Source organism: Rhea americana, unplaced genomic scaffold (assembly GCF_003343005.1).
Source record: "Rhea americana isolate MKP2758 unplaced genomic scaffold, rheAme1 scaffold_46, whole genome shotgun sequence".
Taxonomy (NCBI): Eukaryota; Metazoa; Chordata; class Aves; order Rheiformes; family Rheidae; genus Rhea; species Rhea americana.
Window position 1 is genome coordinate 968,375 of NW_028186601.1, and position 24,266 is coordinate 992,640.

At 36.9% G+C, this 24,266-nt stretch overlaps 1 protein-coding gene across 1 annotated transcript in view; it reads right to left on the reverse strand.

Moving 5' to 3' along the window:
• SPIDR (scaffold protein involved in DNA repair) overlaps positions 1-24,266 on the reverse strand; it is a 202,661-nt gene that overhangs the window by 101,372 nt on the left and 77,023 nt on the right. The window contains exon 8 of the mRNA XM_085316261.1: positions 22,666-22,885. Within this exon, the coding sequence (XP_085172387.1) occupies positions 22,666-22,885 (220 nt within the window). The remainder of the gene's footprint in view (positions 1-22,665; positions 22,886-24,266) is intronic.

The following is a 24,266-nucleotide window of genomic DNA, read 5'->3' on the forward strand; positions in this document are numbered from 1 at the left end:
TGCATATGCTACAGTGCAAACTGTCAGTGATTTCTATGCTAGCCATGGGAATGAAAACTTACCTCTTTCAAGTAAATATATTCATGCTACAATGGCAATTCTAGCATGTTATCATAATTTCAGATATTCCAGAGGAGAAGGGATGAAATAGGATAAGGTCCTGTACTCTATTTACTGCAAAGGTAACTAAACAGTCATCATCACCAGACTGAGCAACTCCCAAATATTTAAAAGCTGAACTAACCAAACTCTTTTTCTCTTCTTCTTAGTATATAAAAAAACCAACTTATTATCTGGGTTTTATTTGTTTATGGCTGTGCATCTGTGTATATGTATGACAACAGGAATTCTCAGAACAAGCCAAACTAAAAAAGACAGATTAGTCTGATCCTTCGTCAACTGAGGGTGTGTCCACACGAGTGTTTTAGTTCAGATCAGACATGTGCTTTTGAAGCAAATCTCCCGCTGTGCTTTCGTTTGAATTGTGGAGCTGCCTTCTGAGCACACAAACTAGATTCCTTGTGGATGAAAATAAACCAGAAAATGTACTCCAACTGCAAACAGGCATTCAGAATATCAGGCCCAGACTACATCCAGTCTTATGCAAATCCCACAACACATGTGGGGTGATGCTGAATCTCCAGCACCAACTGTTTTACTGAGCTGCTCCTACCGCATCACACTACTTTCTTAGCCCTCACCTGTGTTAACACCAGATTCCTGTTCCTTGGCAAGTTTTGTCTTCTGTACACATAAGCCCACCTGCATCCTTTGACAGTTTCAGAAGAATATATTATTGTGGAAGGCCAGGAACACAGAAACAAACTTTTCCACCTATAAATCAACACAGACATTTTGAAATGGATGCTGGACAGCACAGCAAAGAAATCACTAACTAGCTGTGCTAGTTATGTCTGGGGTACCCAGGGGTGCTAGGCAGATGGATGATAAGATTTTTGTATGCACAGAAGCATTAGGTCTGAATGCTCGGTCACTAACAAAGTCCTGACCAGGCCTACATCCAGAAATGCACAGTAAGCCTTCTCACCAGCTACAGATGTAGTAATTTGTTGATGTACTCATTTCTGGGGCCACAACAACTGTCTGGGAACCCCAGATCCAGCTGCTAATTTTGATACTATATTGGAATTCTGATGTCAAACAAAAGAAAGCAAAGAAAAAAACAGTTAAAATTCAGAGAGAAGGCTTAAGAATGGGAGAACTGAAAAGACAACAAGATGCTTAAGAGGAGTTGAAATGAGGCTATAAGAGCTCAAGATCCTTACAAAATAATGGTAAGATATTTTTTTCTTAATCCCTTGTTCATTCTTTCTATTCTTGTTCTCCTCATTAAAAACAAAATAGCTACCATAGATTTCTTGATTGATTCTAAAAAAAGTGATTGATTTCATGCCAAACTGCTTGAAAGTAATAGCCTATATTCTTGAAATCTATCATTCCTATATTCAGATGCATGCACACCTGTGTTCACTGTGCCTGTTCTTTAAATTTTCTCACAATGAGCTCTGTTAGTATTTACTGAAACAACTGGACTGGCACTACTTAGGATCCTCAAATTCTGATTATTAATCTTTAAAGAGTATTATCTTTACCATCACAATTTCCTCCTTAATAACACACAGTCCACTGCCTGACCCTTTTGCCTTATGCAGCCAACAGTAAAGTTATATGTAGTGAGCTGTTCACAGCCACTACTACTGTGTGTAGCCAACACAGGCTACTATGGAGATACACCACAAGACACAATTAATGACAATGCTATCAGAGTAGCGACGATAATGATAAAGCAGCAGATGACTCAAGGCCTATCATTAATCTGCCTTTCTTGCTCTTCTTGGGTACTCACTACAACCACAAAGAAACAGTCTACCTTGTACCAAATCAAGGTACAAGAAGGGCAATAGAAATTTCTCAAGATCAACAGTATACATGATTTGTGTAAGACGATGACACAGTAACAAAAGGTAGCATGACAACTGGAACACAAACATCATGAATCACTAAGATTTCACATAGATAGCAAGATTATAGTGCAACTAGCAGAAAAACAAATCAAATAGCAGGGAGATCAGAAAGCTAGGCAAGCACAGGTAGCAAGAGGCAATCAAGACATCTGAGAAGTCACGAGTTTTACCCTGTCACAAGCAACAAGCTCTTCGGAGGACATGTCTGTATTAAAGACAGCAACCAGACTGCAAAGTATGGTATTACTAGAAAGAACTCCTGGATCCTACCAGTACAGATTCAATTACAAAAAGCTGACTGTAAAATGAGTAGGTGTTCTTACTAAATTGATACACGTCGTACCAATATTTTTCCTGGAAAGATGGACAACATTCATGCTTTCCTTTTTTATTTTTATTTTTTGGAAGTTTGGGGACAGAATCTTTGCAAAAAGGTACATTCTGTGCCTCATCCAAATTAGAAAAGGGCCAAGCAGCAACAGATTGTAGTATGGATTATCTGGAGCCACCCTGTCCAGTTGAAGTATGTCCAGCCAGGTCAGATGACACATCCATCTAAAGGGGACACAAGCAAGGCTTGTGGGTCTTGGCTCTTGGCCTGAATTTTACTGACAGGTGGCTAGAAATAATGTAAGACCTATATTATTTTTCCAAGTTTACCAGTGAGTGCCAGGAACAAAAGAAGAAAGAAAAGATGCTTATGCAAGACCTAAAAGAGACTTCATAACTGCTATAAAATCTTTCAGGGAACTGGCAGACATTGTCAGGAGAACGGCTTTCTCCTATAGATTGGTAGATGGCAGAGTTAGATTCGTTAATGTGGATTTGATTGGAAAATTCTGTGATATGTGTGCAGCTTGTAATAACTTCTGTTGGCAAAAATCATCAGCAGGTCACATCCAGGAACTGTATTTCCACTAAAATGGGTAAGACTGGGACCTTTTCACAATGGTGAGCTAATAAATAAGCTCAATGCATCTCATGGGAACAGTGTAAGACTCTGAATAGTCTGGCCCAATCTCACTGCTGGCTACTTTGATGTTGTCCTGCCTTCTTATGCTTTTCACTATATTCATGATTTCTCTCTTCTTCCTCTGGCAACACCAGCATATCTGGACTCTCAACAGAGCTGTTTTACAAGAGGAACCCAGCAGAGAAATATTCTTGCTCTTTGCTGGTGACATATCAGTGTCCTGCAGAGCAGGTATTCATTCAGTCTCAGGGTAGAAAGTGAGGGGAGCAGTTAAACACCTTCCACTTACACAAAAGAAATCTCCTTCCTCATGGAAACTGCATATCAGTTATTCTCAAGCTACATGCTGTAGGCTTGCTAGTAGGATGCGTGGGGTCTGGAGTATTTTTTTTTCTGGTAAAATCTGCTGCTTTATACTACAGGTTCTAAAATTGTTGGCACTGTGGTTAGAAGAACTCTGCAGATCAGTTGCTGTTATATAATTCACTAATAAGACGCAAAAATGGCTTGAAACAGTTATACATGCAGATGCACAAAGTTGTGAGGGAAGAAATGCAGGCATTCAATTTTAGAAACTAGTTATATACAAATTTTTACAAATTAGTATTCCGTTTAAGATACTCTGTAGGACATCGTATACATAGATCACACCAAAATACTCAGTGTTCGTTCAACAGAAGGTGTTACTACACCTACACGTATGTTAAAAAAAATACAAGACAAAATCAGCAAAATTGTATTTTGAGAAGTGATACAAATCAGAATGAGTCCTTCCTCACTCTATTTTCTGGTCAACATTAGCAAAAAGCAGTAGGCAGCATTTTCTGTTCAAAAAGCAAAAAAGAATCTGCACAGGCAACTACTTGTGAAATGACTGCTAAAAACATGGGAGGAAAGAACCAAAGCAGCAAGCTTTTATGATAAGCTTGTAATAGCATCAATCAAGCACCTGCTGCATATCAGCTTCAACAACTGGAGCTGCAGTCCCACCTCAGCAAGAGTGAGAAATACAGTGAGTAGGTAACAGCTCAGTTTCAATCCCAGATGCACTGGTATCTTCTGGCCTGAAAGGCATTTTGAACTGCAGTGGTGGTAAAAGCCTTCCTGCATGAACTCCTCAAGGCACCTTTACAACAACTCATCTACTAGGGAAACAGAGAAGCATCTGTCTTTTAGCAAAACAACCTGTTTTCCAAATTCTAAAAATAGAAAAGAAAAAAAAAATAAAAGTGCCTGTCATTTTGAAACCACTAGCAAGCATCTCATCCTGAGCAACACAGCCTCCCCCCGCCCCTGCTAAAAATAAAACAGTACATTACAGCAACATTTTTTGCTTGCTTCAGCCAAGAACTCGAAAATCTCCCTTCAGCCCAGCCTGCGCTGGATCACCGGACTGAATACTGTGAGTCAGCACTTCTCAGCAGCTCTGGAAATTCCTCAGCGAAGTATCCACCCTGTAACAGGAAGCGGCCTCTCCATTTCAGCCTGTACCAGGAAACACGCTGGGCTTCCCAGGCCTCACCTGAGCGGCAGATGCAGGCACCAATATTTGGCTTAGCTACTAAATGCTCCCTTTTAACAAGCTTCCCACACAATATACCCCATAAAATATACTCCCTGCATAACAACCTTAGCTAACTCCTCACTCTGAAGATAAATAACACTTCCTGACATGGTAATGAATAAGAAAAGGTCAGATTAAAACAATCATGCCGCATGAGGACACCGACAAGGCTTGACACTACCATCTAAATCATATTAGTTCTTCTAACCAGAGATAGCAGCAAAACCAGAGGTAGTTCTGCTACGTGAACTATGGGGAGGCTCTGTCCTGTTTGAGGAAGGCTCAATTCTTAAAACACAAAACCGTGCCCTGCCAGGTAGCTAGCAGGGGCTCTCCAAAGAGCTAAACAAAAAGCAGTAGCTTCCCCCCTCCAGGCTGCAAAGCAGCCGTGGATTCACAACACAGCCACATCTGCAAGTAGAAGGGAGACATGATCTCAACCTGCTCCCTCCAACAGTACTTGCTTTACACAGAAAATTTTATAAACCATGTAAACCAAGGCTTGATGTTTGGAAAAGGACGTGCTCCTTTCTGGGAGACACCCCAGAGCTGCCTGTTCCTGTCATCAGTGTCACCAGGTGTCTTCTGCCCACCGAGATACAAAGCAGAACTCATTACAATAGCGCTTGGTGTTTGCTATTCACCAGCGTACACAGTCTTCAAGGACGAAACACTGTTCTTAAAACTTATCTTGCACTTTCTTTAGATATAAAGAAGTTATTTAGAAATACGACCAGTGCTGAGTACAGTTCCTGATGCCTAAATGAGAATCTACTATTGTTTTGCTCTAAATATGCACTTTGACAGGGACAAAGAGAGAGTTAGGAGAAAAGGAAGTACCTTGTGAACAAGAGTAATTACATGTTCTAACCTCTCCAGCTCATACCACATTTATTATCCAAACATCACAAATCAAGAAGCAAACTGAATTTAAAGATGTTAACTTGCAGAACAAAACAAAACCAACAGAAGAACAAAACAAACACTATTGCCTTGCTTGTTTCTTGCTTTAATATACTAATTATCCCAGAAGAATTTTGTCTTTTTTTTTAATTGTAAAAGCAAGCTGCCTAAAGTCAAGTACAAAAATCTGTTTTTCTCAACTGTTTTTAAATACAGAGCAATGAGATTAAAGTGAGGCAGATGGCCAAATACCTCAGCCATCATAGTCATTAATAGACGCATTTAACATTCGTGCAGCTTTCGAATGCAAAACATCTGGTTCTAATTTCCAATCTGGCTTTTAATAAAAGTGCCTCCCCCACAATACTTTTATTATAAAGTGTTCTTTTCCTCCTTTTTTTTTTCCTCCCTTCTTTTTGGAAGCGGCCGTTCCTTCCTTCTTGCTGGAAGCCACCTGACCATTGCCAGGAACAGGAATGCAAAACATTCCCAGGAGCAGCTGCTGACGTCAGCGCAGCATTCCACCTCCCCGCGGTCAGCGCTGTCTGGAAATTCCAGTCCCCGGCACAACGAAGGCAACGTGATAACAGCTGGAGCCTGCGCTGAATCACACTCAAAACTCCTGCATGTTAAAGTTAGAGACAGCAACGGTATCTGCTTACTGAGGAAGCACAGAGCCACCCTGCTGTCCTACGAAGTCACATTTGTTGTCATTCACTGCTTTTTTCTTTTTTTCTTTTTTTTTTTGACATTAGGGGAGTTAAAAAAAAAGGCTCAAATTAGAGATGATGGCAACTTGCTCAAGTTGTTTGGAGTTTTGTTTGTTTTTATGGGATTGTATATCATTTTTGTGTGTTTACTGCTGTGCTCACTTCCCCACAAAAGACAGAGCTTATATAAACCTCAAAAGGGGAACTGTGACTCAGCCAGAATGCCTTATGTGGGCTCAAGCTACTTCAGGACCGTTCCACTTATCTCTTCTTCTTGCCCTTAAATAGGAGTTTCTACTTCAAATAAATTTTGGATCTCTGGTGGTTTAAAGCAGCTTAGGCACTAACTCTTACGATACTTTCATTTAAGTTCTCATTTCTTAATATGAAGGCGCTTTGCTGAAGCATGTGAAGGAAAACAGTTATGCATTGTTGTTGCACTGTTTAGTTTTTTACTTTAAGAAATTCCAGAGAGATCAAGACATGATAACAATACCTAGATAAAACTAAAGTCTGAAAGGGGAGAGTTGCTTATTAAATGTGATAAAACTTGAGATCTGTATATGGAAAACAGATACAAGCACAGACTAATGTATTTTGGGGAATGGAACTTTCTTCCTCCTCCAATCACACGTATTTGCAGAAGGGAAATACCTGACCTTCCTCCTTTCAAATTATCAGTGAAATTGCCTGCTGAGGAAGGGAGAAAGTGGTAAACGGCCTTCATAAAACATGCTTTGGAAGATAAATACTACTAATTCTTTTTCTTTTCATAAAATATCCATCTTCCAAAGTATGACAAAATTAGAAATAAAGAAATACATACTGAAAGGAGTAAACTTACCGACTGCAACTTAATCAAGAATCTCACTTGTATAACTTTAGACAATGCTTCCTTTGAGAACAGAATAAAATAATGGTTCTTATTGTTGAAGTGTTCTGATAAATGTTATTTTTGGTATTATGTGCATGAAATTAAAATGAATTTCAACTCTGTGCATTTCTTTATTTCTAATTTTGTCATCAGTTCAGCTAGTCTAATATTTTGAGGACATAAATTTTCAAAATTCTATAAAATGTTCCAGTTGAAAAAAGTTACTTCATATATTTTAATGAAATACTGTAGCAAGACGAAAGAAAAGGAAAAGAAACAGTAGCTGTTATCAAATCTATGGTGAAGTCAAAGGAGAACTCCCTAATTCCACCAAAGCATGGATGCAGGAAGACAGATCAGGAAAGACCCAAAGAGCTTTAGAAAAGAAAGTTCATTTCTAGAGAATACGAAGAGTGAGCTCTTCAATAAATGCTCTTCTATTTCATGTGTTATTAATTGTATAATAAAAAGTTCAAAATATATCTTCTTTCACTCCAAAAACAAAAAGCTTAATTAATTTTAGTTTAATCATTAGTTTCCAGGAAATATGAAAGAAGCCAACATCCTTCCTGAATATCCAAGAAATATGACTGGGGGTGGTAAAGTGTTCGCTTATATCACTTTTTTCCAGACACATATGAAATAAAAATTTCTCAGTGTTGACTGACCATACTGAAAAAATAAAGTTCTGGAAACACTAAGCAAAGCAGATGCCTCATCTTTAATACTAATTGCAATTAAAGAGCTATTTGTTGTTAGGGTTATTCTACCTATGTAACCATAATTCTGTACATCAAGACCCAGACTGTTCCCAAACCTGCACGCAGTTTATCAATCCCAGTTTGTTTACTTCTCATTCAATTCATTGCAATTAAAAGAGATAAAAATATTTTCTTTCTCTCCAAACGTAATGACTTGATATTAAAGGGTCAAATGAACGTCTACCTGCTGACCGACTTCATGTTATCTATGACTTCCTCTTAAGGAAATCTCCTCTCTGAAAGAACCGCAAGTAGATATACACATTGCTTTCCTGGTAAGAAACCTGTATGTGCTGGTTAAACCAGCTGGCCACATCTAAACAGCTAGAAAACCCTAAACCACCCTTTTTCCCTCCTCTCAAGAGGTCACAAATATTAAAATAATGTATTATGTGTAAAAATTGCTATTGTTGACAAAGCTGACAACAATAATATTCTTTCATTTTATTTTATAAATTTTAAGAGGACCTAGAAAAGCCTATTTCCTGTAGCCATCATAGCCAACAATGATGCATCCTGCTGAAAAAACAGCTGATCTATGCTTTTACATATACAAATTTAATTGAAATCTGTTGATTTCAGGAAACAGCCATTGCTGTACAAGACTATCAGAAAATAACTAGTTATTTTTTACACTTATTCTGCAAAAAGGTGACATAAAAGGAAAGTACAATATTGAAAAATGTCTGAATTCTTAATACATCATATTTAGTCTGAATGGGGATTGGAATGGGCACAAAGTAAACAAGAGATTAGAACTGGGGTGTGTTCTAAGCTTCCCTGAAGCTTAAATTCATTTTTTGCTTCTGTATTTCAGTTGTTTATTCATTCTATTATTCTTTTATCACGAGCAACGAGTTTGAGATGTCAAAAGCATGAATGAAGTCACAGCAATAATTTCCTTCTGTTTGCGGTACACCGCTTTAAGCTTCAGGTATGTTTCGGGAGGCTGCCTCAACAAATTGTGACTTATAAGCCTTGTACCAAGCAATCACTGCTATACAGTCAAGGCCAACTTTCTCCTGGCAGAACCTGGTAAGTGATTTGGTCTCCATCTGTCAGCAACACAAGAAAAGGAAACTAGATTGCAAATTCAATCTCAGAAGACTTAAAGATACTTTAATGAAAAGATAATTTTCATAGAATCATAGAATCAGTAAGGTTGAAAGGGACCTCTAGAGATCATCTAGTCCAACCTCCCTGTTCAGGCAGGGTCACCTAGACCATGGTAGACAGGGTTGCATCCAGGTGGGCCTTCATTATCTCCAGAGAAGGAGACTCCACAACCTCTCTGGGCAGCCTGTGCCAGTGCTCTGTCACTCTCACAGCGAAGAAATTCCCCCTCACGGTCAGGCGGAACTTCCTGTGCTTCAATTTCTGCCCATTGCCTCTTGTCCTGTCACATGGGACAACTGAAAAGAGTTTGTCCCTGTCCCCTTGACACCTCCCTTCAGGTACTTGTACACATTGATCAGATCCCCCCTCAGGCTTCCTTTCCCCAGGCTGAAGAGGCCCAGCTCTCACAGCCGTTCCTCATAGGGCAGGTGCTCCAGCCTTCTGATCATCTTTGTAACCCTAAATTTTCATCAAAAAGAGTATCACATTTGCTATCATCCAGCAAAATCACAGTAGCTGACTTCTTCCAGAGGAAGAGGTACCTTCCTTTTCTAGAACTTACAGATAAAAGGATTACTTTCTGAGTAGCGAAATTTAGAAAACGGAGTTCAGAGAAAAAGTGATCAGAAAATTGAGTAAAATCGAGAAATCAGTGAGAAAAATATGCCAACTCCTTTCTCTGAGGTCCTTGTTCATGCATGTTTTGCTTACACTGTCAGCTGCTTGAGTGGACAACTATTTTTCTCCAAGATTAGAATTTCTATGGACATCATTGTGCATTATAATACCTGATGTACTTCTAACTGCAAAGAAATAGAAGGAGGGGAGAAAAAAAAACTTAATTTTGTGGGTTTACTCTTACATTTGGTAAGTGAAACAGCCCAAACAGCTAATGCTGCACGGTCTTGTTTGTGTAGGGCCCAAGGGCAGAGCCCCCAACAGCCTTCAGACTCCACACTCCTGTTGTGGCTGAAGAACACTGGTACCAGGAGAACATAGTTCTTTCTTAACAATTCTTCACTTTTGCACAGAATCTACACAGATTCTTTTTTGAAGTTTCCTCAAATGTTTTTGAAGCACATTCCTCCGTCTTCCCTCCAGTTTTCATTTCATGCATCTTTGTTTTCTGCTTCTGGCTAGAACTGGCAGTGGAATTGCTGAACAACAGCAGCCAACCCATCTGTATTGCTGACTCAATTCTGAGAGCCTGTTCTCATCAGATTTCACTGCAGCATTCCAGATTTCAGTACCCAAAAAACTCAAGATACTTATCTAACCCAAACTTCCTGAGGGTGAACTATCCCTAGTACTAAGATACTAAGAGGGCCAACATGCACTTGAGAAAGATTCCATGAGAGCACAGGAGACAGCATGCCAACTATGCTTAAAGCAATATCTACCTATATAATTTCAACTCAGTCTGACTTGGTAAATTACTGAGTTAATTGCCTTGGTATTCATATTTACATTCAAAAAAGGATATAGGAATCTGAGGTCAAATCATTAAGCTGTTTCATTAAAAACTTTGTTTTAGGCAAATAGGCTTCAGAAAAAATCTTTTGTAATGTAAAATGGAACCATCTGCACATAAATTCTGAGACTTCGATTTTGATGCTAGGTTTATTGATATAATTGAGTTACTAAGCCGTTTACTGCTTTAGGCCCCCTAATAGCTATATGGGCTTGTTAACAATACTCTAAAATCAGAGAGGTCTCTTTGTTTCCTTCATTTTGGAAAGAGAAAACAAAAGTTCCAAATGTTTTTATTTCCATGCTTTTTTATTTGCACATAGCATTTACTTATTTTAATGCAAAGATTTTACCATGATAATGGTTTTGTCTCAATTTGTTCAGCTTTACTGCTTGGAGAACCATACTATTACAACAGTATATATTATTATTTCTAATCTTAATTTTATTTAGTTATTTTTAAAAGAAAGAAAAGTCCAATGCACTGTTCCAAGATGAAGTATTTGTTCATATTCACTTCACTCTTACAGCAATAAAATGACTGCTATTACAATTACTACAAAAAGTAATAATTATGAAAAGTCAATACTGTGATAAAAACCCACCATATCTTAAATTGTTCACTGTTTGGAATTGGAGAACTGCTGGTCTATTCCCACAACAGACTGAAGGGTGGTGGTGGGTAAAGTGTCCATACTGTAACAGACTGTGCTACCCAGCAACCCCTATCTGTTTACCAGAGACTGAAAAAGCAGTAGAAACCTTCAGTATGTATTCAATGCAATGAGTATCCCCAAGAAATATGCTAGTTTGAAGGGGGGGAGAGTGATAGGGGATGACAAGACTTTAGAGATTGACCATTTAGACTGCTGGGACTTGGTTTTTAATAATAAAGGGACAATTAACTATTCAAAACTTCAAACAAAATTTTTTAATCTATGTTAGAAATATATCTAAGTAGGAGAGTGAGTGATTACAAACATAATGTCATCAAACTTGCTCTCTGCTTACCATAAAGTACATCATGAATCTGTATTTTTTGTCCCATTTGACCTCCTAAATGGATGAAATCCTTTAAATTTTGTCAGAGAGCCTTGATAAGGAACACTGAATCAGAGGTGAATCCATGAATTAAATAAAAGGTTCAAATTAAATAAGGTTCCATGATAATTTAAAATCAGTGATGGATTTACCACAGAAGAATCAAGAGACAGGTGAGTCAAAAGGAATGGAATAACATTGAGCAAGAGCAAAAAACCTGTGTACTTTCTCCTGAGGTTGGGAAATTAGTATTAAGACTGAAGAAAATGTTAACAGTCATAAGAAACAAAAGTCTTGCAATGGATCATTTGAATTATTTAAAAAGATTTAAAGTTAGTTGTAATATGAAAAGAAAAAATAATCCCCAAACACTAACAGGTCTGTGAGGCTTTCAACAGGTTAAAAACATGTCATAGCTAAGAGGTAGCTTTTAACAAAGCCCATGCAGCATGCAGGAAAGTTCTCCATTTCTCCTCTGCCAAAAACTTGCTTCAAAGCAAAAGTTTGTAAGTATCTTTCTGGCATTGGGGGAAAATGTTATGGTGTATTTCAGAAACATTTACAAGTGTTTCGAACAAATGAAAGTTGATCTTATCTGATAAGTTTTTCTTTTACTGATCAAGGATTATTAGTCAGTATGCAAAATCAGTAAGAACCAGCGGGGAAAAAATCTTTAAGAAAGTAAGTCTTGAGGGACTGAAAGTAAGTTGTTGATGTTGAAGGATGGATGAGGAAGTTACATAGACAGCGTAGCGACTGCCTAATGCTCATCTAAAACAGATAATGTACTAGTAGTGCAAAAAATACTGGCATACTGAATTTAACAAATCTCTCATTTAGAAACTATTTTCTAATAGAGGTGAAGCTTTGATTAAGAAAAAAGTCTGAGACATATAAATGCTGAAGCTATAGTCAAGAGATCAGTCAACACAGTGTTAGCAGAACTATTTTACCTGGGCTTACGCTGACAACATTGCCACCTTCAGCAGCAAGTAGGAAGAACATAAAGAATACACGCAAGTCAGGTTAAGGTTAGGAGGTGTGTGCTCACTGGGTGAAGTAGCTGACAGTAAAAATGGAGTACCAAAGTCAGCTACCTGGCTTATCTTAGGGTGATAAGTAACTCTATTAAGAGAAGAATATTAGAAGAATTATCTGTAACTGAGAAATAGATACAGTCTTTCACTGGATTTGGAAATTTTTGTTAGTATTTCCCTACCCCTGAACTCTACATTTTTTTTTTATGTGAGTAGGGGTTTCTCAAAGAACTTTAAACACACAAAAAGATACCTAGTATATGTAATACATCTTTAGACAATTTTTACTAGCACTATCTGAAACATTCCCATCTTTCGATGCTCAATCCTAACCTTGCCACAGTTCAAAACCTGCTGTTAGGTCTACTGTACAATTTGCAAGACCACACTGTAAAACAGATTGAAGGTCACAAAAACAACTGCTTTGGTGCAAAAGGGGGGCAATTAACACACAGCAGAGAAAGGATTCTTTACCAAGCAGGAAAATAAATGTAGCACTGAACATACCACCAACGTGACTGCTTGTGTCACTTCCAAAATAAATTACAAAGCTCAAGAAAGCCAGAGCAGAAGTTAAAGGCAGGATACTACCACTTTGCTCAATGTCCAGACTAAGGACCTCTAATTCCAGACTTCAGCTTCAACACGTTTGATTACAATTCACGTCCTGTCTCAGTCAAGAGCAATAACAATCCACACGTGTTATTCTCGCTTATAGGTTTTCATAACATAGGATTTATGTATGTCAACATATGCATTTTATGTAGGCTTTAGCATCTGAAGAAGTTACACAACACAGCTTGATTCCATCCTGCCGGCTTACAGGGTATATTTTCCTACAAAGTATCAGCAACATGTGTACGGCTAATTAAGCAGTAGCATTATGATAGCAGTTAATAAATTTGTTGTAGTATGCAGCATTCTAGTAGATATTCTGTCAAATCTTTTTGTAGTAATTGAAACAGTTATACTCCACAAAGTTCACGCCAGCAACACTTAAAGAGATGGCTGAAGGTGCTATTTCTTTACTCTGCCTCAGTTCACAGTTGCAGGGTACTGAAGATGCTAACAGACTCGGGTTCGCACTAACAGATCAGGCTGTGAACAGCAGTAGCTTCAAGCTGGACACAGGGGACTTTCTCTTACTCCAGCAGAGGGTCAGGGAGGGTGACTATGGACAATGATTCCCCAGGAGGACTACACAAGGTCCATCTGCATGATCTGCTTTACAACAAACACCTACCATTTATAAAGAAATCCAAGACTCAAAAAAAGGGGGAGATAAAAGAACCAGTAAAAATAGAAAAGTCCACAGAAACATTCAGTAGACATCTTAACACCTTGGGAGCCTCAAAGACATTAAAGCAAAACATACACACAAACACACACACACAAACACACTGATTTGGCAAGACACATAGTGACTCCCTCAAAGGTAAAACTAACAGTTGTACACCTCTTCTAATGCCATGGATATAGTCTCTGAAACTGCAGTTGGGAAAGACTTGGCCTGTCAAAAGTTGTGCTGGGACAGTAACAAGAGCAATACTTCTTCCAGACATCTCAGGAAGCTGTCAAAGGCATCCACCACTCCGGCAGAGGTAGTATATTGCCATCTGCATGGCTACTGCTGAATCAGAAGACTGTTAGGAAGAAAAGTGTCATCAAACATGTCAAAGACTGCACTGAATATTTCACAGTTGAACTGTTTTATACCAACCAAATTCTTGCTGCTAAAAAATGTTAAGAACAATGTTATCTTTTCCATGAACTGTTAGTGTGAGGAAGGCAATCTGCCTGATAGAAATAATAGCAAAACACTGCTTTTTTTCCCCTGAGATTGCAGAGATCTTTTAAATATTGCATTTTTGTAGCAAAATTCCAGAAGTTCCAGAAATTACTCCAAAAATTCATTTTTGAAATAGTTTTTTGAAATTTGAAATGCTTTTAATCATTATTATTTCTGTTATGACTGTAGTCATTAACTTTTGCTTACTTACACAGGAGAAGCCTGACAAAACATACCCTAACATTGAAGGGAATCACCAGACACGAAAAATTGAGAAATCTAGATTTTAAATATTTCTTTGCCCATACAAAATTGCATAAAGACACATGTGCACCTAGTGGGAAAACTCACTGTGATATATCTAGTAAATTCAAAATCCAACATAAGTGCATGCACAGCTGCATGTAAAAATCTTTTTGTGACTAGCCACCTACCATTATGCTATCAAATCATATCAGCTTTCCAAAGAGAATAGTATGAAACTCTAAAATTAATAGTACTAAACTCTAAATTTTTTTCTCCACAATGAAGCAATGGAAATATATTGTATTCCACAAAGTTAATATGGTAGTACTGGACAGCAATTCAAGAAGAAGAAATCACCATTTTTTCAAAATGTGAATTTTAAAAAAGATTAGTTGATTACTGATAATCTTAAACATTTACACAAAACCCATTCACACAGACAAAACCTGTTCTTTAGTGGTTAAATTACTGCAGGAATTTTGGCACGTAATCTTTTTACAAATTAAGTATTGTTTTACATGCCCCAAATGTGTTAGTCATAAACATTAGCAGAGGAATACAAATCACAACTTTTTAATAACCATGCAGTAATACTGAACTTGTTCATCTGAACTTACTTAGCTTGTTTTTGCTTCACAACTGGATAAAGCAGACCGTAGAACTGTGTGCAGTGCCAGATCTTGGCTCCATCAGTTGCTCATTAAACAAGATCTGGAATTTAGCATTGGATTGAATGCACAAGGGAACTTATGTGAAGCTGCTCATATATCATTGATAGCTCTGTTGCTAACACAGAGTTTATCCAAGACCATACATTTTTCATTGACATGAACAAAGCTGTTCACCATCCTCTGTTTTTGACGTCAGTGGACAACTACCCACTAGCAGTATCTGTCACTGCAAAATGCTTGGAATTTCCTCACTTATAAAAGCTGGAAAGTTTCAAGTACAGACCTTTTACTTAACAACAACAAAAAGAAAAGGTGCATATTATTAAACTTTAAGAATTAGAATACTTTGTGATAATTACATTAGGACATTTTCATTCTCACTGAGTATTTTTCCTCTAATAACTTGAGAAGTCAAAAATAAATTTTCTTTTCCTAAAAAAAAGCCATGATCTCAAATATATGAAAAATCCTTAACATATAAGCACCGCTGTGAGGTACTTAGATTTTTCACGTTAAGTGGATACTACAATCATGCAAGTAAATGAATAGAGTGATATCTAGTATTTAACAAAAATATCTAAATCTTCCAGCATAATACCAGCTATTTACATTCACTGCCTTTTTCCTATGCTTCCTTTTTACTTTCAACTGAAATGCCAATACTGAGTAAAGTCACTCTGGTTGAGGCTCCCTCTGGAGCTCAGAACTATCTCCTAAGAACAACACAGAATGCTGCCTCTAAGCGAGGTCTCCGAAGTTACCTTCATAGCTCTTGTGAGCCCAGGAACTTAATAACCAATTGGATATAAACAAATCAGACTTCACCTTGACAAATGTAAGTATTCTACTCAAACACTCCATCCAAGTTATCAGAAGCATGAGCTTCTGGAGACTTTCATACTGATAATGATGCATTTAGACCTTGATCTAAAAACCAAGCTTTTGCTTCACTAACACATCATTTTCTTCTGACCCCTCTGATTTGGTTGAAAGCAAACAAATACATCAACAAAAAACAGCACAACATTAATACAATACAATGGAAAGTCCCCTTGTCCAGTGTGTTAAGATACTATCAGCTGTTACCCCATGGACAGATACTCATGTTTAAAAATCCGCTTTTAATCTTCTACAGATCTCTGGATCTATTAACTAAAGCCTCCCAATTTCTAACATGTTTTCATTCTTTTTCTCATGGAAACCCCCTTTCATAAAGAGCAGTTCTTTCAGCTCTGTTTTTCAGAATATTAATTGAGGTATTACTTCCATACAATACATCTATGTCAGTCATAAAAATAAATACATTTATCTTACTGGAAAAGACAAATCATGTTACTGTGTTTATCAGATATACCCCACATCCAAAATATCATATATCTATTGCCTCAGGTGGTTCTAATGAATCACAGAAAAGACACAAATGGACTGCTCTCCTCTTGGAATCAAAACTTCTTAAGTCTGTGTTTTTCCAATTATGTCCTAATAACTTATGGAATGTATCTACCTATGAATGAATATAATTATTCTTCTGAAAGGAACTTCAGTTTTCACAACTACATGATCTCTGAGAGGCAATTCCAAACAGATGATCTGATCTGATCTGTGGCTTCAAGGCCATTCCTGTATGTACTTTAGAAACAGTGACCACACTGGCTTTACAACTCTTAATTTTTGCAGAATTTTATCTTCTGACTGAGCCTCTTCCCTCTTATCAGGATTCTCCCACTCTGCTGTTATAACATCTTCAAAGAAAGAATGTAAAAACAGAGCTAACTTCCTTTCAATGGGAGGAATTTGTCTGTTGATTTCTTTTCTATTTGTCTGAGTTTTGTCCCTTTTCTTTTTTTTTTAACACACACATTTAAATGTATGTATGTATGTATGTATGTATATGTACCTATAAATACTTATGTTTCAACAAAGGAAGATGGCAAGTATAAATTGTTTTTTCCAACTGACCAATGTGATGTTCAGAGAAGCTGCCTCCCTCAGTGGAGCACGTAGAGAAATTGACTTTATACAGAAGTTATTTCTCCCACATCTTTTAATTTGGGCTTGTATTTTATTTTTATTGAATGAGAAAATTTTAAAGAAAATAGATTCTTTCCCTCTTACCTAGCAGCAGGAGGTCATTTCTACATTTCATTAATATATGGATCACAAGGTCCTACTTTGACCTGATCTTTTTTATGACAGTGAGATATTCTGTAACAGTGTTCTTAAATGTCTCCCTTAACTAGTAATAGCAACAGCAATAAAAACTATGAATCCTCATCAAATGGAGGACAAACCTTTTTTTTTAAGCATCACTCACACTGGTTCAAAACATCTATTTTATATTAGCTCCCTATGTTGGTATTCTCACTACTCACCAAGAATACGTGCAATGCAAAACTCACTGTAACACATTTATCGTAAGTCCTGATGATGAGCCAACAAAACAGCTTGGGGCATATCCAGGATAATTCTAAATAAGATGTATGTCCACAAAACTAGATTGCTTCTCATAAATAAGCTTGTTTAGGGCTTGCTTGGGTTTTTCTACACCAAAAAGATCCACCTTAAGGGACTTAAGGCACAAGGTTTCATTACTGCACATGAGCTATCTGTAGTAATGTTTTGTGTGTACTCTTACTTGGTAGTAAATGTACAATAATTTGAGCTCATTTAATCTTCTTTCATTAAGGAAAGACTGAATCTGATATAAGACAAGTATAAATCGAAAAGTTTACATGAAACACTTCCACGAGACACCAGAAAACTTTCAAAGTCAAGTGATTATGACTCCCACTGTTTCACAGGTAAAAGAAATAAAGCACAACTTTCAAATTGCTTGCTGATGTCACAGAGTTAAAAGTGTTTTATGTACTAACCATACTGCGTTCCTAAAATTAACATTTTTTACACAGAGAAGTTGTACTAATAGTGGCTAACCAGCCAAGGATCTTGTATTCTGCAGTGCTCTATGGCCACAGTGTCTGCAGGTAAAATAAGGGTAGAACATAAACAAAGTATTTTTTACCCTCTCCATACTATCCTAGACCTTCAGCTATTAGCAGCTTGTGAACCTTCTGAAAGACAGATTTCATACCAGTCCATCATGTTTAACAGGATGGACCTATAAGCCTGTCCAAACCAACGATTCCCATATTGTGATCCGCAGTTTATATTGCTATTATCAATAACTATATGAATATCAACATACTTTAACTGAAGAAATGACAAAAAATGCTTTGAAGTTGCTAAGTTTAGTGGCAAGGGAAAAGAATTCTAGACTCCACCATTTTCCTGCTGTTAAATGAATCTTGAAGTCTTTAAAATACCAATTCTTATCATTCTCTGTTAGGTATAGTAAATTATATGCTATCATTTTTACAACTACACAAAATAAAACAACAGGCAAGTTGAAGCCATAAAACGACCTCCAGAGGAAGGTCCATAAAGACCTTTGCTCTCCTTCTCTCACACGTCTTTGAAATATCAGAGTCTTCATTTTTTTGCTGGATACGTATTTGTGCAAAGTGAATAGAGTTAGTAATCGATTTAATTACATCCAGTAATAAGCTTTTCCTTTCCCAGCTGTTAAAAACACTTAACGATCCAGAAGAAGTTTTCAGAAATTACTAGGCTTTCACTTAAAACCTTAAGCCAGAAATTGCTCAGGTATTGCAAAGATAACAGAAAGCAAGTCTGTACAGGCAGCACTGAGTTCTTGTGTCTCCTGGGTTCCAAGCCGGCCAGACATAAGCCAGTTCCAGCCTAAAACATGCAACTGCTTTAGCATGATGTGTCCAAACCTTTATTTAGGTACATTTAGGTATTTAGGCTTTATTTAGGTATACCGCTGCAATAATACACCTATACAGCTTCAAGATCAGAGCAGGCTTAGAGCAGACAGCTCCAAGGGTAGGAAGCTGAGGTCCTTCCTCTACTGGACAAGATAGCTTGAAAATGTTAATCAGCCTATCCAAGTCTTTTTCCCTATCACCAAAGAAAATGAAATCCCTTTCATTCCATAATGCAAATATGTACCTTAGACACTAAATACTGATCTGAAGAAAAACATATCCAATTATAGGGCTCAGTCCTGCATATTCTTATTCCAACATCCAAGCTCCCTGAAAGTCAATAGGACCCGCTTCATGGGGTATGTCCACACTGATAAGATTACTGTAACTGCCTTCCTGACACTTCGATTTTTTTAAAGTAACGAAGTAAAGTAAGTATTGTGTTCAAATGCTGAAGTAGCATGAGATTCTGTACGTAAAACACATGGACAAATTTCTAAACACTGCTTCCCAAAGTATTTCAGCAAGTATTCTGCCAGAGACATTTCACATACCAATTTATGCAGTTAGTTCACAACACATACAAATGTAATTTCAAAAGCAGCGTCTAGTATCACAAAGGCTCCGACCTGATGCACTCAAACTTTGCTCATTAATGCTGTCACACAGTGAAATAACCTGCATATATTTGCTACCTTACTTGCTTGGTCAGAAAGCCCAAAGCACATACCTACAGAACACAATTCTAGAGTGTAATTTTGAAGGTATCTGAAAATTCTACTCTATGGACATTAGTTCACAGCAGCAGAAGCAGTCCACTTTTAACTCACCCCATCTCACCCCATTTTGCCTTATGACACAAGCATCTCAAAATAGACAATGATGATGTATGTCGCAAGTACACTCGAGTGATTTAAGGATTAAGTATCTGCTCTTGCATCTACTTTTTTTTTTGTTCTCTTTTTTCTCTATGATTGACAATATAAATAAGATAAAAAAGTGGTTATTTTACCAGAAGTTCTATCTAAATAGCTTTTGATGTTTACAGACACTTCTTTGACATATTCACTAGTTGAAACTGGGCAAGGCAGGGGGTATTTATTAAGAAATTACCAGTTTTCTTTTATTATGACAATTCTGCCTTAAAAGAACAAAAAACAAAATAAAAGGCACAAATGTACTTGGGTTAATGTTCATAGACTTGCTAGTTGCCTATCTTCTAACAACCTGAGTCAGAAAGCTGCTGCTGGTATTCCTTGTTAGTATTGCTGAGGTGGCTGTCACAATTCAAGTAGTAGTTCCAGTATGGTTTCAAGAACTTTTTATAATGGCCACATGCATTGTTAAAGACAAAATTAAGTAATTTCCCCTTCATTTTAAGAAGTACTGTCTATGTTTGAAAAATACATATTTACATTATTTCTTTCAATGTACCAGATGTGCATATTGAAATATAATGCAATGTTGTTTACTATAAGACAAAACCAAAATAGTCTTATCATAGCTCCACCTATTATAGCAATCTTAGGTCAGGGTTAGATTTGTTTCATTCGTTTTTATGGTAGTTGCATGTTTAATTTGATAGGAAAACATTCTATCATAAGTAGTATTTGTTTTAATGACAGAAGCGCAAATTCAATACAGAATATATTTCAACAATTCAGAGTCCAGAAATAAAAAATTAATAGAATAGAACCTTGGAAATTCAACAGAGAAAGCTTTCACTAAGTATACAAGTCAAATTTCTACTTACTGTAAACCAAAATTACCAAATAATAATCTAAACAAACAACAAAGAAAACAGATTAAATATAGCAATATCCAGCCCAACTTCATTTTACTTTTGGTCAAGTGAGCAAAGAGACAATTGGCATCAAGATAATTCCAAAATGATAGAAAATTGGACTAGAGAAAAGATAAAATGAAAATTTGCCTTTATTCACTAAATTATAAAGTGGCCTTGAGAGCCTCAGAGACCAGGAGAGCGACACTGACAGCTCAGACATATCCCATGCAGAAACATTCTGGTTTTATGCAATAACCCTTTGCTTATATGAAAAATGCATCCTACTAAAACAAAATTTTTCAGCTATGAAGATTTCTTAAAATATTTCAGTGTATACGCACACATAAACACATATGTATATGTAACATTTATGTCCAGGTAAGTTTAAAACTGTTTCAAACAACTGAAAATAGTATACTAGTACTATTGATACTATTGTATCAATACAGAGATGCACCTTCCACCAGCACACAGAATAACCTAAAGCAGTCTAAGGCACTTCCCCATACGGGGCATACTGACAGTAAATGTTAGTAAAAACAGTGATTTGTACGCTAACTGAAACAGTTTTGCTGGTACAGAAATCTTTGTTTAAGTCAAACCTACACAGAAAGATACAGTGGTATAAAAGCAATGCCTAGTAGTTTAGAAACAGGGATGGAAGTCAGTAAGAGGGAGAAACAAAGAGAAAATGGAAACAAAAAGATCAAATATAAAGCACGGAAACAGGAAAGAAAGGAGAACAAACATAAGCACTTGGAGGAAGAAAAGAAAAAAAGTGACTTATTTCTTATCAGACTTCATTTAATATTCATCAGCATTTCTCTTAGCTACTGATCTATTTACATTTGAATTACCATTAGTTGCATCTATAGCCACAATAAACTATAGATTAAGCATCTTCCCTTAATTTTTGAATCATCTCCAAAAACAGCTAAATATCATTTTAGAAGGGAGAGAGTATAAATTGCAGAACACAAATGACTTGCAGCTATCAATTAAGATAAAAAATAGATGTGGACCTTGCAGAATAAGTATTTTGCAAAAGAATATAGTAATATAATTATCAGCAGTCTTCTACTGCAGTTACAATCTAAAACTCAGGTAACGCACTGCCGAAAAATATTGGACAAATATTCTCTGCCTTATAATTTGAATGGGGGAAGAGAGAAAAGAGGAATAATAGCCCTACTTCAAAATGTTCCTGAATTTTTATAATGACCAAACCTTCCCATTTACAGCCATACAACGGTCAGCTGCTTTACCAGAAAGCTCATCACTTTTTGCCTCCACTAAACACCAGGAAAGCAATCCAATCCAGAAAAATTGCCATCTAGACCAAAAATTTTGAACAATTCCAGAAAAGGTTCAGCGAGGCACACTGAAGAGAGATTTGGGGAAGTTAAGACAGTGACAGCAGCAGCAATGGTGAAACCATGCAAAAGTTGTTTACTAATTCCTGAAGAGTACTGTAGTCTCTCATTTCTTTTTTCTTGTTTTTAAGCTGCACATTATCTTTGCTGAATGCTATATATAGTTAATACAGACTTTTCTTCTGAAACATTATACCCAAACTGGAGACAACAGATGAGCATTCCTGAACTACTTTGCTACCAGAAAGTATGCACTTTATTGGCCTTATCATTGATAAGGCATCGCTCATGCCATTCTATCACACTAAACATGAAAATATTACGTGAAAACAAAACTGAAGCCCTGGGCAGCACTAGAGGCATTATGCTATACATTTAGCTGTTATCCAAATTATCAGCAAGATACCCAAGATACCTGTCAAAGCCTCCCAAGCCGCTAGAAACAGATTGCCACAAGGGAGCCCTGCTTTCCTCCCACCCCTAACAGGTCTTTTCTACAACACCGTAACAAGCAGTCTAACAAAACAAGCACTTGGTCTACAGTGCTACAGCAAGTATGACCAGTTCTCTGTACTTACCATGGAGGATAGATGTGGATGATATCCTGTGGGCCACTTTTCAGGTGAGCTGCTGTTTCTCTTGCAAAGAGGACTTTCAGTATTGGTTCTACTGTACTGGTGACAACATCTTTGGAGGCAGTCACCGCAGGAGACTGTTCCAGTTGCTGGCAGATGGCAACTTGCATTGTACACTCCTCAAACACTTCTAAAATCTTCACAATTAGGACACCAGATTTATCTACAAATTTAAAAATGGGGGGAAAATGCAAAATTTGAGTGAGGGAAAAGAAATTTTGACACACTGTAGATGTGTATCCCTCTACTTTGCCCCACACAAATCTGTTTGATCTGTAAAAAAGCCAAATATGAAGTAGAATGCATCACTACACAGAAAAGATTTATGTTAAAGTTTTCAGGTTGGAAATTTTTCTTTTTTTGATGGATATAATGAGTTGTGGAAGACAAAAGTGTACATGCATGCCCTCCAAATATTCATGAAATCACAAAGCTTTTAAAAAAAAGGAAGAAAAAAGAAAAGCAGAATCTACCCACCGTATTTGAATTTTTTAAACTCAACTCATTCATCTTGTTCACACTCTAATTGAATACTGCACAAACTAGTTTTATTTAAAAACAGAAAAAATGCAGCATGTTTAAGGTGAAGCAATGTCTGTCCTTCTCAATCTCCCTGAAAACAGCAGATGTCAGGGACCAACCTAAAAGAGTACCTGTTAGGTACAAAGAATCTATATTCTGAGGATTCAAATTTAGGAGCAAACAGAGAGAAGGAAGGAGTAATATAGATACATTGTTTAAAAATAATTATTGTAAAACTAATCAGCCATTTCATCACTAGGTGACTATTTAACAATTGCAATTTAACAATTCCATTCAGGATATAGAAGGCTCTTGTTTTAAAGCAGTATTAACATACACAAATATTCCTGCAGTTTGATTCTAAGCATTTTTCCGTGCTAAATAAGTAACAACTTTGCACTGAAACAAAATTACTCCCAGCTCCCTTTGCAGTCGCCTCGCGCAGCATCTCCTCAGGCAGACTGGGATAACCCTAACTCTGCCCCTATTCAGTAAGATTTTTCCCTTTCTGCCGCAGCCCTACTCAGAATGCACTCTGGTCACTGATGAGAGAGTTACCGTTTTCCACCCACTAAAGCTTACTGTCTGTGGGTAAAGAAGATAGAGTGCCTAAGAACAGAGACAAGAGAACCCCAAATCTACCAATTCCGATTCATGAGTTATATTGGGAAAAAAAGAACATTCCGAAAAACCAAAAACAAACAAAAAAAAAACACAGCTGATATAAATTGTTGTCTTCCCACAGCAAAGAAAAAGCAGAGGAGGGACTGTGAACGTGGTTCTGGAACTTAAAAGCAGAACTGTGCTTATTTGTTTATTTTTTAAGACTCATTTCACAATTATAAATGCATTTCCCTTGGAAAATATTTTAGTTTCAGTTTATGAGAAACTTCAAAAACAAAAAAAAAGAAAAAAGAAAAATCCTATGCTTAAGAAATACAAAAATTAAAGAAACTGGGGCCTAAAACCTTTTAGGTTTATTCAATAAAGTCCAATTCTACAAAAGAAAACAAGAAAATATT